The following is a 17,788-nucleotide window of genomic DNA, read 5'->3' as shown; positions in this document are numbered from 1 at the left end:
TTTGAAGTGGTCAACTGGGTGGGACTTCCTCTGGGTTAAGGAAGGATCACATAATTCCATCCAGGTCACCAGGAGAGATTATCAGCCATCATAGCTGTGGGAAATAGGGGTGCTGTGGGTGCTGCAGCATCCTGTGAAAAATCATAATTTAAAACAAAAGTTTAAAAAAAGTCCTTCACTAGTCATGTATTAAAGGCCCGATATAGCCATCTGTAACGTCAGCAAAAAAGTCGCAGCCCCCCCCCACCCCCAAACATCTTCCTGCGGCTATGTCAGCCAATGAATTATACCTCTGAGCAAACGTTCCATAACTGCAGGTGGCAGCAAATCGCCAACCTTGGATTTATACCTGTTCAAACAACATGTTCCAAGTGGCAGTATGTACCCTTTCAGTTTGTTGGCCAACGTATAGATATAGTAGAAGAAGAACATTTATTGAAAATGGAGGTGGACTCCATGGCGCTGCCGTGCTCTCACAGGCGCCATAATGGGACAGATACAAAGATGCGATGTCTATCTAAGTCCATGGTTGAGCCCTCAACTTGATCTACAGTAGACATGTTCTTGTTCACGAACTGTTCGATCAAAATAAACCTACACATACAACATGCATCCCCTTTTTCTTTTTGGCAGGTAGGCTAGCCTACAGTAGGTAACCTACACAAATTGTTACATGTTATACTGTAATGACTGATGCAAAGTGTACCTACACAGTTGTTACACGCTACCTATGCACAATACAAACAGTTGCAACGATAATAACCTGTGCATAACTGTACCTGCTGCTCATGTAATTACAATTATGTAAATAGTTGCAACCTGTATGCTCGTGTGCGTGTGTGTGTCTGTGTGTGCGTGTGTGTCCACGCGCGTGCAGAAGTGTATTGCGAAACCTGTCCTATAGCGTCAGTCCGCGAGCCACACACACACCTCTGATTGGCTCATCCTTCCACTTCTTGCCAATCAGAGAGCTCCGCTCGCTCCAACCGCCACCTCATTGACGGACTTACGTAGCCGGAATTCCGCATCCTGATGTCAATGGCATTGCATTGGCTGTCCCTTGTCCATAGGGAGCCGTTGCTGACCGATAAACAGGTGTTGTCAGTTTTGCGCTCGTCAGAACCAGCTGTTTTGATCTGAACTCTGAAGACAAAACAGACGCGACAGACCGGGGATAAACCACTAACCGACTGCTCAGATGCTCGGAGTTGGACGACTGCCACTTATTTAAACACCTCGAAGATTAGAAGTAGAGAGCACTCATATCGAGGGATTCCAGAGTAACAGAAATATGGATTTGTTTGGGGTTCTGAATTTGGACGAAGTGTCCCATGGACTGGCTGGTCTGTCCATGTTTCCATACTTTGACACGGCGCATTACATTGTCTCAGTGATGGCATTGCGAGAACAGCCAGGTAAGCAAAGACCGTTCAACAGCGGGTTGACATTGACCGGTCTAGTTCACTACAGTAGCCTAGTTATAACTGTTTATAAAGCTTAATCTATCTACTAGCCTATTGAATGTTTTGCTTCGTTGCTTTCCATATTTTAATGACAATAAGGCAAGGCTTGAATACTACACTTTTTGCTCCCTGATGACAGAATTCCGCCTCGAGTTGCCTCCACACCAGACGTGACAGTAAGCGTTCGAGTAAGCGTGTGAGAACGTGGAACTTGAGAGAACATTCCACACAATTCAACGTTTTTGGCCACGTCATGTTTTCATTTTCGAAATACCCACAGCTGGATGGCGTAATAATCTTAGGGAATGGATTACTGCTGCGGGATTAATTTGAGAATTGACATCCCTCATATTACAAAGTGACAGAGCTATGCATGAGTCCTAGCTAAATCTATTTATGTTTTATCTATTTGCCCAGTTGACATTAACAAGGTCAAGTCACGCCACTTTTGCACCCTTCAAGTTTTTAAACATGCCTCTGGAAGTTCATATAGTGGACAGTGATTGTGTGCGGGCACACACACACACACACACACACAATCCCTCTCCCACACACATAGTGAGATAGTGTATTGTGCTGTATCAGGGCGTGGGGACTAATTACTTCAGTTTTAATCTTTAGCCTGAACTGTATGTAACTGGAGCTTTGCAGCTATAAGATTTTGATACTCTGTGCTTGAGAAGGGAGGCGAAAGAGACCCATCAATAATTGAATGGGGCTCCTCTCTGGTTCTGTTTTGGCATCAATACTGCCTCAAGACTCACGGATGGAAAAACGTGACCCAAATGTAGATAATGACATACAGTAGGCTATAAATGGATAATAACACAGAATGTGTGATTTAGAGAACACAATCAACTACTGTAGCCTATTCATGAATCACGATAACGTTTATGATAAGCTTAAAGGTCAATGAAAGTAAATCAGTCAATGGCATGGCTGTATTGACCTCATATGTTATCTTAACATTTACAACAAACACACTATCACTGGCACTAACCATTGTGATATAGGTAGCAGCAACAGTACAGGCCTACTGCACATCGGGTTGCCTGACACTATGCCAAGTCTGTTATATTTATGTCACTCTTATAGTGGCTCAGTTTAGAGACAGGTGGAGTTTTACAGCTTCAAGGTTGACCTTTTCCCCAAACAAACCAGACCTGAGTTCAAAATAAAAAATATTCAAGCATTTACTCTAGTCTGTCTGGAGTACCAGATGAATAGTTGCATTTTTGTGACAATTCTATTGGTTCCATTGCGGCAGGCAAGCTCAGTCAAGCCCAGATAAAGAATTTGAAATGATATCAAATAGGACTTGAACTCAGGTCTAAAACAAACAGCAGGGTTAGAGCTAGTGTGGCTTCACTGACTTGTGTGGCATCTCATTCCCTCTGGCCTGTCAATACCTCAGCCGCTGCTGATCCTATAGGCTATGATCTGCATCCCAAATGGCACCATATTCCCTATATACAGTAGTGCACTACTTTTGACCAGGGCCCATAGGGCTCTGGTCAAATATAGTGCACTAAATTTGGAATGGGGTGTAAATTGGGGTACAGTCTATATGTCCCACAGGCTTCCTGGGTGTGAATGATTTGAGTAATGGAGGGGGTTGCCCTCGTGCAGTTTGCCTCTGCTGTCAACCTCCCAAAATATCACACGGTCACCCAACTTGCACCAGTGGTCCTCATATAACCCCTCCTCTGGGTGTGTGGAGAGTGTGTGTGTGTGACACGATATGGTCATAGCCTTGCCTGTATTATGATGGCTTCTACAACACAGAAAGCCATATTAGTGGAATCTACAGCCATATCAGGGATCAAGTCTCGAACTGAAGCCACAGAGAACAATGAAGCTTATTAGAGTCTAAGTTCCAAAACATATTTTCTCCCAGAAAGGAAAGGAATGTTCCAAAAGAGCCTGTTCTTTTCCCCTCTGTCTTCCATCCTGTTCTGGCTGGCCTTCATTTTTAGACAGCACTGGATCTTGTCATGATTCCCACAAAGCATTCTACATTTAGAGCCACTTGAAAAGCACCGCTGATATATAGATGGTGTTTATTATAAAAAGTATTTTTCATGAGCACTTGTCTTTATACAGCAGAGTCATTTCAAGCCGTGTCCAAACTTCCCTGAGTGAGTTGTACAGGAAGTGGGAGGTCTGTCTGCCATCTAAAATGGAAAAACGCAGCATTAGTTCCTTCTGTGAACAGTCTGTAATCTAAAAAGAAGTGCCCATCCTCAAGTACTCACAGAGGAGACCTGGCCCAGAGAGACAGACACAGAAAGACAAACGGACTGAACGAGAGAGAGAAGTCTCTCCCAGACTCTGAGGATTCTGTGACGTGAAACTAGTCTCTCAGAGCGACATGCATCAGTGTTTTCTAAACAGGGTCTAGAAACAAACTGCAGCTCTAGAAACCCTGTAAGTGAACCCGGTAGACGGGAACTACAGAGAGACAGGGGTTACACCACATTCTGTTCCTTCCTGTTTGGAGAGAGAGCATGTGAAATATCACAGACTGGGGCCAACTCACCACAACAAACTACATAGCAGGACAACACCAGGATGTTGTCTTTACTTTACCCATAACTATCCAAGGAGGCCAGCCTGCAGCCTGACAGCGAGATCAGATTTGACTTGTAAATGCCCTCTGAATGCAAAATGTGCTAGTAACCAAGGTCTCTCGAGGCATGGTGGTCAGGGTGACGTGCACACTGTCTCCTGCACAACCTAAACCTCTGCAGGGTTACTCTTTCTGCTGGTGTCATGATCTGAGTTTGCGACGAGAGATTGGATTCCAGAAAGCATTCCTTTTTTGGGTGTAATTTGTCACACTGTACCTGTCCAAATGCAAAAGTAAAGGGGTCACGGAAATGTCACAATGGAAACATTGTAAACACTTCCTGTCTTTTATTGGGACTGTATATTCAACAGGCAAATACTGTGATTCACGAAAGGAGAAGCACTGCACTTTACATGACGTAATTCAAATGTTTTAGGCTTTCTCTGGGGACTCTTGAAGCAAAAACTCAACAACCCACTCAATGAATATCCCTAGCTGGCAGTATAACCAGTTCACCCATTCTCAAGGGATTCTCAGCGTGCAAGGGATAGACGATTCAACAAAGCTTCAATAATTACACATATGCAGTGGAACGTATTAGTTGACAAAACCTCTCACCTCCCTTGTTTACTTATGCTAAATGGGGGGAACGCAGCCTTCCTTAATTTCTGTTGCTTGGCTGGCTCTGCTGCTTTTATAGCCCTCAAGGCATGAACTGCTTTTCAACTACAGGAAGCTCATCACAGCTAATTTCACACACTGCTGTTGTATGTGGCAAAACACACCTCTGCAGGCCTTTTTGACAAAATAACCAACTCTGTTTCTCTGCTGTCTGCTCAGTTCTCATGAGAGAAAGAAATCCTCTCTAAACACGGCTACATTTGACCAACACTATGCCTATATACTCAAGGGATATAACACCTACAGTAGATGTTGTGTACACATTTACATGCATGTCATTGAACTATCTGTACTATTACCATTGAACTCTTTGTATAGGCATATTCATGAATGTTGTGCCTTTGGTTATGTTACAGGTTACAGTATGTTTCCCAGTAGACAGGTATGTTATTACTTCATAAGTACAACTTATTCCTATATGTCATTAACGTAACAATCCCATCCACCTGCTATAGAAATCCATCCCGAGTCATTACAGTATGTATAGACTGTATATGGCTCTGAGTAAACTCATCTTTAGAGATCTGCTGTTGACAAATCTTCTATCCAGAAGGCTTTGTCCCAGATCTGGTGCATGCATGGCCTCCGAGCTTTTGTTTCTTTATTTAGTACCTTCCTTTACCCTAGCCTGGTCCCAGATCTGTTTGTGTGGACTTGCAAACTGTTTGGTGTGACAACTCATAGGAGTTGGTAAGAGGGCACGAACAGATCTGGGACCAGGCTATATTTTAAACGGGTAGGTTAAATATTTAACCATGACAACCTGTTAAGCGTTGTTGTGACATGGAGGAGCCATGGTTACACCGCTCCTCCTGCTTTCACAGTGATTTAACTGTTTACTAAGCTTGTTAAGAGGTTATTACGACTGTTATAACCTTCCGTCAATTGACTACGACCTGCTTTCAATTGATGGTTGGCATGATGGCAGTTCTTTTGATTAGGGATGTTGTTGATGGGTAATATGCTGACGTGCTGTAACCACGACTTTAGTTGCAACATCAGCTACCTTGCTCCAACGGCAAACGCCGCCGACCATGTAGGCTGTCAGTTCTGATGTATGTGTGTTCAGATGGGTACTGTTGCGCAAAGCTGAGTGTCCATCTGTAGTGAACTGACGCACCAAATACATTTTCATCAGCTATTGAATGGTTGTGCAAATGGTTGTTTGGTGGCGCCTGAGATTTGGAGTTGTGAGGAACCGTTGGCGTATGTGTTTATTTGCTGTTGCTTTGTGTGTATTTCTTTGTGTGCGTATGTGTGTGCCAACTGTGTACTGTAGCTCACCCTCTCTTGGAAACAGGTAATCACCAAACCGTATGGCTTGATCTATATCATGTGACGTCATGTAAACAGTATGTCAGATGCCCTGCGATTTAGTAGTTACACTTCAGATACGGTTGTAGTTCCTCCTGTAAAACCTCTCTTAACCTCTCTCCCCGAACCACTGGTTGACGTCTGGATGTGTGGCTGTTTGTTGGAGTTTGGTCAAGGGGCATTGTCGCATTGTCGCTACCAACTCCAGACCACACATTGCCACAGAAGAGCTGCATGGATTTGATCTCTCTCTCTCTCCACTGTTTCCAATTTATCCTGTCAATAAAACCATCAAAATACAGGAAAATTGATGATTTTATTTTAGAAAACACAACAGGATAAACACTACTGTCGTTTTAACTATTGAGACAATGGGAAGAGCATATGTAGTTACCATAGGTCTACTCTGCAGTCTTATAAAGGAAGCCTTAGTTGTGTTCAAGAGGGAGAACTCTAAATAACATGGCTTCCTAGTTGTGTTCGTGCTCAGGGCAGGAGGCTTCCTTGCCTGCCTCTCCAGGAGTCTTTAATCCCTCAGATTAACCAGGCTGGCATTACAGGATTTAGTTAGCGTGGAGCTAACCTTGAGACCAGGAAGTAGACTACTTGGGAACTGGCAAATTAAGATGAGGAAGGGCCAGAGCCAAGGTGCTAAATATGGCTCTGAGAAGGGCCTCAGCTGTGTACGTCCTATGCTCACATGGTGGACTGGACTGGTAGGAACTTGATCCTGTACATCAGCAGACTCCATCACCATCAATCATTTTCCGGACCACCTCCCTCCACTCAAGCCATGAACTTTTTGACCCTCTCCATCTTTGGTGACCAAGTGGTAGCAACTTGATCTTGTACTTGACTAGTACATTTTCACCATGTGAGCATACTATATATAGCCATATTTTTAATTGACCATAACATTTATTTGTCAGAGTGGGTGGGGTTTATTAGCTTATTTGCCACACTGTTTGTGGTGTAATGACCTTTTGGCTGACCTGAGTGACCCAACTACCTGTGTCTGTCCCTAATACATAGTGGAAGTCTTTCTTAATACTTGATCCTAGTTGATCTAGAATTCCTTCCTTAAGAGGCAGTGTCCATAGTCTGACTGAGCGTGAAGGAACACAATGCTGAATGGCTTGGGATATGGGGAGACGATACACTTAATCTTAATTGAGCAGATACCAGCCCTAATCAACTTTTGAGCTCTTAACTCTGCACTTTACTCTGAAGTCCTTAAACTGATTCTCATATCTGTATCAAAATGTGTGTAGGTGAGATGAGCACATATCCTAGTCCTGTGGCTGACCTGGTTCTCAGTTCTCTGTCTACTGTAGTTAATATTTAAACTGCCCTGGACCCATTGTGTCGTATGTTATATTGTACTTGTACTTTATTTTACTTAGTTTTAGATAAACTAACCGCTGGTGACTGGGTTTCAGGTGCCCTGGAGGTGGCGCGGAGGAGCCCGTTTGCCTGCTGGTTCAGTTCCATGCTCTACTGCTTCGGCGGGGGCATTCTCTCAGGTTTCATGATGGCTGAGGCCCCCATAGCCTTCCTGTCCAACAGCACCAGCGTTCTCATGGCCTCTGTCATATGGTGAGTCCTGTATTAGCTTTAAGAGATCAGAGAGGGAGGTAGGGGTTAGAGAGGGAGGCCACTATAGCCCCTCTGTCGAACTTCGCCAATGGCCTCTGTCATCTGGTGAGTGGGGGGGGTGGGGAGAGATGGGGAGAGAGAGGAATCACACGAAAACATGCAGTGTCTCTGGGAAAGCCATTGGAATACACACTAGAATACTGTGTAGATTGCCTTCAGTGGACCCTGAAAACCAATGGACCATAGATTCTCTGAGGCTCTCCCAGTCTGGATACACAGCAGGGGAAAGGGCTGAATAAAATGGCACCTATTAAACTCCCAGATTAAAAAAACAAAAACACATCCACCATGCTTCCTTTTCAATACCATAGTGTTTTAGTGCCCTCTGCTGGGGGGAATCCAACATGCTTACTGATTGTTGAACTCTGCTGTACATTTATTTTTAAACATGGACATTTAAGAACCTGTCTATGTCAAATCAATCTTTATTTATACAGCACATTTCAGACATGGAATGCAATGCAATTTCCTTTACAGGAATTTCTTTAAAAAAAAGCTTAAATATTTACTACACAGCAAACACAAGATAAAAAAACAAAATAGTGACACAAACTGAACAACTAAAAAGCACCCTTAGGAAAAGAAAAGCTAAAAATAGGTATTTTAAGATCTCTTTTAAATATGTCCACAGTTTCGGCCCCCCTCTGGTTATCTGGCAGGCTATTCCAGAGGCTGGGGCATAACAACTGAAGGCTGCCTCTCCATGCCTCTTGGTCCTAGACTTTGAGATAGAGCCTAGCCTGAAGAAGTTATTAACTATTTTTCTCCATTTCCACCTGACTGACGTGCCCAAAGTAAACTGCCTGTTGCTCAGGCCCTGAAGCCAGGATATGCATATAATTGGTACCATTGGGAAAAAAACACTTTGAAGTTTGTAGAAATGTTTAAATGATGTAGGAGACTAATACAATGTATATGGTAGAAGAAAATCCAAAGAAAAACCAACCATGCTCTTCCAATAGAACGTATAGGGAAAAAATTAAATCTAGCTCCCAGTATGCAATTCCTATGGCTTCCACTGGGTGTCAGTAGTCTTTGTTCAAGGTTTCAGGCTTGTTTCCTCCCAAATGAGGAAGAATTATAGTTTTAGTTTAGTACAGGGATACAGTCTTGGAAATCAGTCTGTGCGTGGGACGAAGAGGACGCGCACCTGCTAATATCGTTTTCCTATTGAACATACATTTTTCAGTATGAAATATTGTAGTTTAATTACATTTTAGCGTATCTGAGGATTAAATAGAAATGTATTTTGACTTGTTTGAAGGACTGGATTACTCAAATTGATGGCGCCAACTAAACTGACTTTTTGGGATATAAAGAAGGATTTTTATCTAACAAAACGACACTACATGTTGTAGCTGGGACCCTTTTAGATGACAAATCAGAGGGAGATTTTCAAAGTGAATATTTAATCGCTATTTGTGAATTTATGAAACCTGTGCTGGTGGAAAAATATTTTGATGTGGGGCGCCATCCTCAAACAATCGCATGGCATGTTTTCGCTGCAAAGCCTTTTGTAAATCGGACAGTGCAGTTAAATTATTGTTAATCTAAGATTTTAACCGATATAAGACACTTGTATGCTTCTAAATGTTTAATATCCATAATGTTTATGATTATTGATTTGAATTGCGCGCCCTCCAGTTTCACCGGAAGTTGTCCCGCTAGCGGGATGCCTAGCCCTAAGAAGATTTTAAAAGGCCAATGACAGAGGACCTGAGGGACCTACTGAGTACATCACTTAAAAGCATGTCTGACATGTATTGGGGTGCACAATTGTGGATGGATTTAGAAACCAATAGAAGAACGTTAAAATGAATTCTAAAACTCACAGGCAGCCAGTGCAGAGACCTTAAAACCGGTGTAACGTGTGCTCTCCGTCTGGTCTTGGTCAGTACCCGTGCTGCAGCATTCTGTATGTTTAGCAGTTGACCAATGGCTTTCTTGGGAAGACCAGACAGGAGAGCATTACAGTAGTCAAGCCTGCTTGTAATAAAAGCATGGATGAGTCTCTATGTATCAGCCTGAGAGAGAAACGGCCACACCTTGGCAATGTTCCTCAGGTGAGGGGAAAAAAGCTATTTTGTTCACATTCCCAATGTTTGATTTGAAATTTAATTCAGAATCTAAAATCCTAGTCTTTATTACCTGTAAATTTAAAATGTGCGGCCAGATTCCCTCTCTGTGCTTTGTCTCCAACAAGTCCCTCGGTCTTGTCTTGATTTAGCTGGAGGAACTTGTGTGCCATCCAAGTATTTAAATCACTAATACAGTCTACATTTTCAATGCTACGCAGACGATACACAACTTTACATTTCTGTGTCACCAGAGGATTTTAGCTCCACAAATAAACGATTAGACTGTATTAGTGATTTAAATACTTGGATGGCACACAAGTTCCTCCAGCTAAATCAAGACAAGACCGAGGGACTTGTTGGAGACAAAGCACAGAGAGGGAATCTGGCCGCACATTTTAAATTTACAGGTAATAAAGACTAGGATTTTAGATTCTGAATTTAATATATATTAATATATATATATATATATATATATATATATATTACACTGAACAGTATCAGACCCAAAATCGAACCTTGTGGAACTCCACATGTGATATATATTTTCTCTGAGTTATGTTCACCAAGGGTGACAAACTCTCAACTGGTTAAATGGGTCCTAAACCAATTTAGAAGTGAACAGGAGAGACCAACCCACCTCTCCAGTCTGTCCTGAAGGACTTCGTGGTCAACCGTGTCGAATGCAGCACTTAAATCTAAGATTACAAGGACAGAGAGCAGGTTGGCATCTGTGTTGGGTCTAAGATCATTGACCACTTTAAATTCAATTTTAGTTACCTTGTGGATTTCAGTAGGCCTATGGGTGTTTTGATAACATACACTTGTGTAACAGAATATGCAAATAAGTGGGTAAATGACCACACAGGAATGGACCAATTAGCCAGTCCTGGTCCCAGATCTATTTGTGCTGTATATGTTTAGCATGGCAATGTTGACCATGGGATTTGGCAAGACGGCACAAACGGATCTGGGACCAGGCTAGAATATGTAATTGTTCAAGTACGGTGAAGGTAATATATACTGGGTGCTCACGAGTGGCGCAGGGGCACTGCTTCTCAGTGCAAGAGGCATCACCGCAGTCCCTGGTTCAAATCCAGGCTGCGTCACATCTAGCTGTGACTGGGAGTCCCATAGGGCAGTGCACAGTTGGCCCGGGGTAGGCCGTCATTGTAAATAAGAATTTGTTCTTAACTGACTTGCCTAGTTAAATAAAGGCTAAAAATGCTGTTATTTATGTCGTCATTGAGAAAACAAACACGCACACTACAGACAGCCTACCCCGGTCTGACAATTTCATACGTGTTCGATGAAAAGCTTTTTATGTTTTATCGCCGTTATAATGATGTGGATTGGAGCAGCAAGGTGTTTTGCTGTAATATTTTACTCACTACTTCCTGAATGGACATTGCATGGCTGTGGTTTGTGGGAAGAATTGGGTAAAATACCGCCCTCTGCTGGCTAAATAGAAGACTGCTGTTAACAGACAGTATAGCTGGGGGTTTACTACAATAAACTGAATGTAAACAGAGCTAATTCTCAAATGTCTGTTTGTGTGCGTGTGTACATTTCTGTGTGAGTCCTGGCTTGGATGCATATGTGCGCGCATTCCTGTCCGTGTGTGTGCCTGCCTTCCCTGTGTTTGTGTGTGCGTGTGTATTCCAGGTACCTGGTGTTCTACTGCCCCCAGGACGTGGTGTACTCCTGTACCGCCCTCTTCCCCCTGCGTCTGGTGCTGACGGGTATGAAGGAGGTGACCCGCACATGGAAGGTCCTGGGGGGTGTGGCTCAGGCACACAGCAAGTACAAGGATGGCCTGCTGGTGATGATCGCTATAGGATGGGCTAAAGGTACAGTAGGCATCTATTGTGAATGCAATCCACACAAGCATACAGTCTGATAACCATAGAGATTGTGACAACCTCTGGCCACTATACGCTATGCTAAGGTACCACTGTGTGTGTATACAGACAAGCATGTGAAATATGCCCATATACACACACACAGATACATAAAACACTCTCACTCCCATTCATGAAGTGTATTCAACATCTAGTTTTGATTTACATCCGGTTGAGTTGTCAACTAACTTAAATTCAACAACACATTCACCATGTCATGGTTAAAGGCTGGGTGAAAAAAAAAAAAAAAATTCTCTTACGTTGATGACTTTCTGCAAATCCAATCAGTTTCCCACGTTGATTCACTGTCATCACATAGATTTCTGTTGTTGAAATGACGTGGAGAGAGCATTGATTCAACCAGTTTTTGCCCAGTGGGTACGTTGTGTGCGAGTCAATTTGGAAAGTAAAGCCTTGTAGGTAGTCATTCATAAGACGGGTTTGAGAAATGTAATGGATATCAAAGCCATTACTGTTGTCGTCGTTAACGTCCTGAGCTTTGGTCCTTACAAATGTTTCTACATAACATGAGGTTGAGTTGACAGTAATTGTGATCCTGTAAATGAAGCCCGGAAGCCTTTACACGCATTACATTCTTAGTATTTATTTAGCAGCAAACAAACTCATTGAGTTGACTTTTTAGACTAAGTACTGGACCAAAAGAGTATAATGCAACTAGACTGCTCCAAGATTTGTTTGTGCTGTATAGCAAACTCGTATGGTCATGCCAAACAGACCACTGGAGCTGGCAAGACTGCACAAACAGATCTGGGATCAGGCTGTACAGGCTACTGTAACAACCCAGAGGACAATTACACAGCGTCTACTTCTCTCTTTCTCTTTAGGTGCTGGAGGGGGTCTGATCAGTAACTTTGAGCAGCTGGTACGAGGAGTCTGGAAGCCAGAGACCAACGAGCTTCTTAAGATGACCTAGTAAGTCTCCTCTAACAGTGCTTGTACTTGACTCTGTATGATGTTGTGCACAGAAACCCAGTGATGTAATTGGAGACTCACTGAGTGACAGATCTGTCGCTGGCTGGCTGACTGTGTTGGCTATGACTTTGATCTGTTGTTGTGTGATGATGTCTGTCTAGTGGCGTCTCCCTATTCTGATACGGGAGAGCGAAGAGGGGATCCTGAATGCCTACCCGCTGTGACTCACAATCTGTTCAGAACCACAATGGTGAAGTCATGACATCTGAGTTGACCTTCGACCTTTAACCTTTGTGTTTGCGCAGCCCCACTAAGGTCACCTTGATAGGAGCGGTGCTGTTTGCCCTGCAGCAGAACCAGTACCTTCCTGTCCAGAAACAGCACCTCATGCTGATCTACACTGTCTTCACCGTCGTCAACAAGGTCAGTCACTGACCTAGCCTCAACCCCAACCCTAACACTATAGGACTTGTATGTTTATCGGACCCAGATCAAGCCTAGACATGAACTAATAAAGCATACTCAATAGGACAATCTCAGCTGAAAGTGTTTTTTTTTAAACACAGGAATAGGTTTATTCGTCTGGGAAAACAGCCCAGACATAATTTTTATGGAAATTACAGCATTAAATGGTAGTGTTCGTCATGTTATTTGAATGACCTACCTTTATCATTAGCTATGACTCAACATTAGTCTTAGTGTTGCCCCAGCAGGAGATTTTTGTATCGTTTTCATCTTGTTGCGTCATTCTTTCTCAATCCTCTCACACTGAGGTCTCCTGCTCTCGACTCTGAATCTAAGCACAGGTTTTCAGAACTCTCAAATGTTCATTTGGGGTTTACCGGTCAACTCACTAAAGTTGCATTTAGTCTGATTAAGAATCTGTTTACCTCATTAGTCATTTTTGTAGTTGTCAGTGTATTCTCATCACTCCACCCTGTCTCTCCTTTCTTCTAAATCCTTCCATCACTTTTTTTTTTTTTTTCAGACAAGGATGATGCTGACCGGCTCCTCTTCCTCACCCTTTGCTCCCATCGAGTCTGTCATATACAGCACATTCTTCGCTGGTCCATCACCATCCTCCTATACCACCCTCACCACGGAGACTGAGACCCTTGAAGTGAAGAAGCCGTCCACAGCCACTAAGAAGAGCATGAAAGAGGCCTGTGAGAGCCTGAACGGCGCAGCCCCTGGCTCCCCGTCCAAGATTGCTGCACACAAGAGGGGAAAGGGCTCCCCGAAGAAGGCCAAAGAGCAACCGGAAAGCACTGAAACGGAGAGCAATAAGAAGAGTGACTAGTGACTGTACTGTATAGAAATATAGTCTATAGAATGGACGGCCACTTAGCACACTGGAATTTGACTGGTAAAGGCATGGGTACACTTAATATGGCGGCCAGTTCACCCATTGTTAGTACATTGACTTGAATGGGGATGTCCATTCTATAAATTATATTTCTATGCTGTAATGCCCTCCTTATCCTGGCTAGGACAATCTATCCTCCTTGTCCTGTGACACCGTCATCCTGTGATGGGTCCCAATCTGCCCACTACCCCACCCCCTTGGTCCTAACACTTTGATGTGTGTAGATCTGTAAGGTGTAAGCAATATCAATTATGGCTAGGGTTGGAAAATTCCTGCAACTTTCAATAAATTCCCTGGTTTTCCCAAAATCCCGGTTGGAGGATTCCTGGAATCAGGGAATAAGCAGGAAATCTGGAGTCCTCCAACCAGGACTTCTGAAAAGCCAGGGAAATGATTGAACGTTCTAGAAATTTTGCAACCCTAGTTATGGCCAAGCGGGAGGAAATTGGGGACCGCCTGAATGAGTGCAAATATAATCTATGCTGATTTTATTATACAGTAAATGTATCTATATTTTATATTGAAGTTTGATAATCCTTTTGTAATTATGCGTTGATGAATCCAGTTTTTACTAAGGGATAAATACTGTCCATGATGCTGATCCATGACTGTCGGCCACTGTTTAACTGTATTTTAATATAAAATATTCTGTTTTATTGGCCTGTATTTCCTACTATGAAATATTTTACATATAGAGAGTTTATATAATTATTACTCAGATGTTCTATTGTATTTATACTCACGGAAATGCACTTGAATTACACGTTTCTAAATGGAATGCTTTTTGGTACACTTACTCTTTTGTGAATGCTAGTCTATTGAGCGCTTCAAAAGTAAATGATCACATGCACTTTAATCGGAGTCCATGTCGTTCTCATACAGTAACACCGAAATGCAAACACTTGGACATTTGAAAACATTTTGTATGGTAAAACCTTTAGTTGATAACCTTTTAGTTCATACGAAGATGTTCAGATTGGAGAAATATTTTCAGATACAGCATCTCGAAGCTCTGAGTCGACATACCGATAATGTATTTCTTCAATTATATTCTCACCTGTAACAATGGCTCCTATTTATCTTATTATTGTTAGCTGTGGTCATGTCCAGGGCAAGGAAAGGTCAGATTTAGCTGAACAAATACACACATCAATATCTCAGCCTGCTTTTCTTTTACAATGGAAATGAGGTTTGAATTAAAGATGCACTCCAGGATCTTAAGCACAACAAATGGGTAACATATAGTACGAATTGCATTCGTAACACAAGAATTTCTAAAAAACAAAATATGTATATTTTGCAGGATGTAACATATCATACGAAATGGATGATGTTGTACACAATTTGACTTAGCACACAAAAAACGGGGACCAATTTTGGCTCATGAGCACTACTATCAAAACTACTGGCTGAAATTATACCAACGTTTGAGAGTAACTTTAAGTAGTGTGCAATAATGCTGCCCTTATATGTGTCTCGGTCTATTGGTTGTATTTTCCCTAATGATGTCTTAATTCTTTGATTTGGAACAGTAGAAACTAATGGAGCTCACAGATGTAACATTTCTTCTATCCGTAAGACAAAGAGGGAAACATTGCATCATTGTAGCATGAGAACTTGATTGATAACTCACCCACTTTCACCACCTTAGGAAAAGAAAATCCTGAAATCCTTCAAGTTCACAAAATAACCTCAGAGTTTGGAAAGGAGTCCCACAGGAATACAAATTAAGAACAGAGGTGGTGTTGAAACTCTAGTCGTAAAGGAGTCTCGTAGCAGATATGTCTGTCTGTAATGCTCACAGTCCACCTCTGCATGTCAATTAGAGTGCCATCTCTCAGTGTGTGTGTGTATGACCACTTGCTTGCGTTCATGCTCGGTGTGTATGTGACTAAGGGTGAACTCTGAGTCCTGGGTAGTTTAAGTCCGCTCTCGCTCTCTCAATTTAATTTGCTTTATTGACATGAGGTAACAATGTACATATTGCCAAAGCTTACTTTGGGATTTACAATATTAACATAATTAATAATAATAATCAATATTGTCAACGGGACAACAGTAACAACAATAACCAAGGGTCAAAATAACCATACATTGAACAACATTGATATGTGCAGGATGGTTGGTCTGTCAGACACTGTCCCTCATCTTATGGCAGGCAGAAATGTGGTGCGCTGCCAACCCACAGCTCTCTGTGTCCTCCCCCAACAGGACGGGTAGCCTATCCTCATCAGAGAGGTCTTTGAAAACTTGAATACGTTTATTTTTTTAAACATTTTGTCAGGAAATGCAGCTCTGTCTCAGGTTCTGCTGTGGTGCAGTGGTTGCACAGCCTTCCCCTACAGTAGGTATTCCCAAAGTGTGTGGGGGTGGGGGTGGGGGGGGGGTACGCGCAATGCCGTCGGGGGTATACCAAATAAAAATGTGATTCACATTTAAAAAAATATTATTATTATTTTTTATTCTTCACATTTTCAAACAGTATATTTATATTTTCCAACGGGTCTATACATTTGGGTGTTTTTTTTTCCCTTGCCTGAGTAGCCTCATTTCACTGCCAAAAATAAAATTAAACCATCTTGTGTTCAGCGAAATAACAACACAATGTCAAATACAGGTAGCCTAGTCAAATAATTAACATCCAATCACATTAACTGTTACTCACTCACGGGAAATCTTCACTCTTGCGCAGACATTTAGAAACGAAACATCAGAATTTGAAAAATAAGCCACGGGAGTTTTTCGAGTGAGAATAAAGATGACTTTCGAGTAGTAAGACATGTATAAAAGCAACAGATACCATTAATAAGAAGGGGCTAGAAGTGTCTTATATGTTGAGCTACCGAGTGGCTAGGACAGGCAAGCCCCATACTATTTGGAAACAATTACTGCTTCGCATACAAGCCAGTGAATTATATGCATTAAAGCTGAATGAGTCAACAGACGTGGCGGGACTAGCACAGCTCCTGATATACTGTATGTCCGTTACGTTCATGGGGGCGGTCAATTAAGGAAGACATCCTCTTCTGTGCCCTGGTCCTATAAGAGCTCTTTGTCACTTCCCACGAGCCGTGTTGTGACCAAAACTCACACTCATTCTTATGTTTAATAAATGTATCGTTATAGTGTGTGTGTGGCAGGCTTACAATGATGGCAAACTGTGCTCACTGAGCCTGTACTTTGTCAAGGTTTTTCTAAGGTTTTGATCAGTAACCATGGTCAAGTAGTTTGCCACGGTGCACTGTCGATTTAGGGCCAGATCACTGCATTTCGCTTGTGCTTGTGTTTCCCAAAAAGTAATGTTGTTTTGTTTTGACTGTGTTGTAATTTGTTTTGATCTCATTGATTGGATGTTCTGGTTCTGAGGCTTCAGTGTGTTAGTAGAACAGGTTTGTGAACTCAGCCCCAGGACCAGCTGGATGAGGGCTCTTTTTCTGCTCAGCTCTTGGTATTGCGGAGCTTGGTAATGATATGAGAGGGGGTCACTGAATTTTTAGATGTTTCCATTCCAATTGCTCTTTTTTGTTTTTATTATTAGTGGATATTGGCCTGCATGCATTGTTTGTGGTTTTCCTCTGGAAATGTAGGAGAATATTACAGAACTCTGCATGCAGGGTTTCAATGGGGTGTTTGTCCCATTGGGTAAAATCTTGTTTTGCAAGTGGACCCCACACCTCACTGCCATGAAGTGCAATTGGTTCAACGTCACATTCAATTAGCCAAATTTTAATAGGTATTTCAATTTGAATTCGTTTTTTGATGGCGTAGAATGCCCTGCATTCTTTCTCTCTCATTCATTGCATCATTAAGGTGTCCAATTGAGCACATTT

General features: G+C 42.3%; 1 protein-coding gene across 1 annotated transcript; it reads left to right on the top strand.

The window, feature by feature from the left end:
• The first annotated feature begins 1,040 nt into the window (after positions 1-1,040).
• Positions 1,041-14,814, top strand: tmem38b (transmembrane protein 38B). The gene is made up of 6 exons (XM_014125291.2): positions 1,041-1,415; positions 7,467-7,623; positions 11,424-11,608; positions 12,505-12,592; positions 12,898-13,015; positions 13,581-14,814. The coding sequence occupies exons 1-6, from the start codon at positions 1,292-1,294 to the stop codon at positions 13,890-13,892; spliced, it is 984 nt and encodes a 327-aa protein (XP_013980766.1). The 5' UTR covers positions 1,041-1,291; the 3' UTR covers positions 13,893-14,814.
• Positions 14,815-17,788: the final 2,974 nt, after the last annotated feature.

Source organism: Salmo salar, chromosome ssa01 (genome assembly GCF_905237065.1).
Source record: "Salmo salar chromosome ssa01, Ssal_v3.1, whole genome shotgun sequence".
Lineage (NCBI taxonomy): Eukaryota > Metazoa > Chordata > Actinopteri > Salmoniformes > Salmonidae > Salmo > Salmo salar.
Note: the sequence above shows the minus strand (reverse complement) of the source record. Positions and strands in the feature narration are given on the sequence as shown.

What these genes read in the sequence shown, in the direction of transcription:
- tmem38b (XM_014125291.2), top strand. Translation starts at nt 1,292, where the DNA reads ATGGATTTGTTTGGGGTTCTGAATTTGGACGAAGTGTCCCATGGACTG. An exon ending in GGCATTGCGAGAACAGCCAG is followed by an intron (nt 1,416 to 7,466) that starts GTAAGCAAAGAC and finishes ACTGGGTTTCAG; the next exon opens with GTGCCCTGGAGGTGGCGCGG. An exon ending in CGCTATAGGATGGGCTAAAG is followed by an intron (nt 11,609 to 12,504) that starts GTACAGTAGGCA and finishes CTTTCTCTTTAG; the next exon opens with GTGCTGGAGGGGGTCTGATC.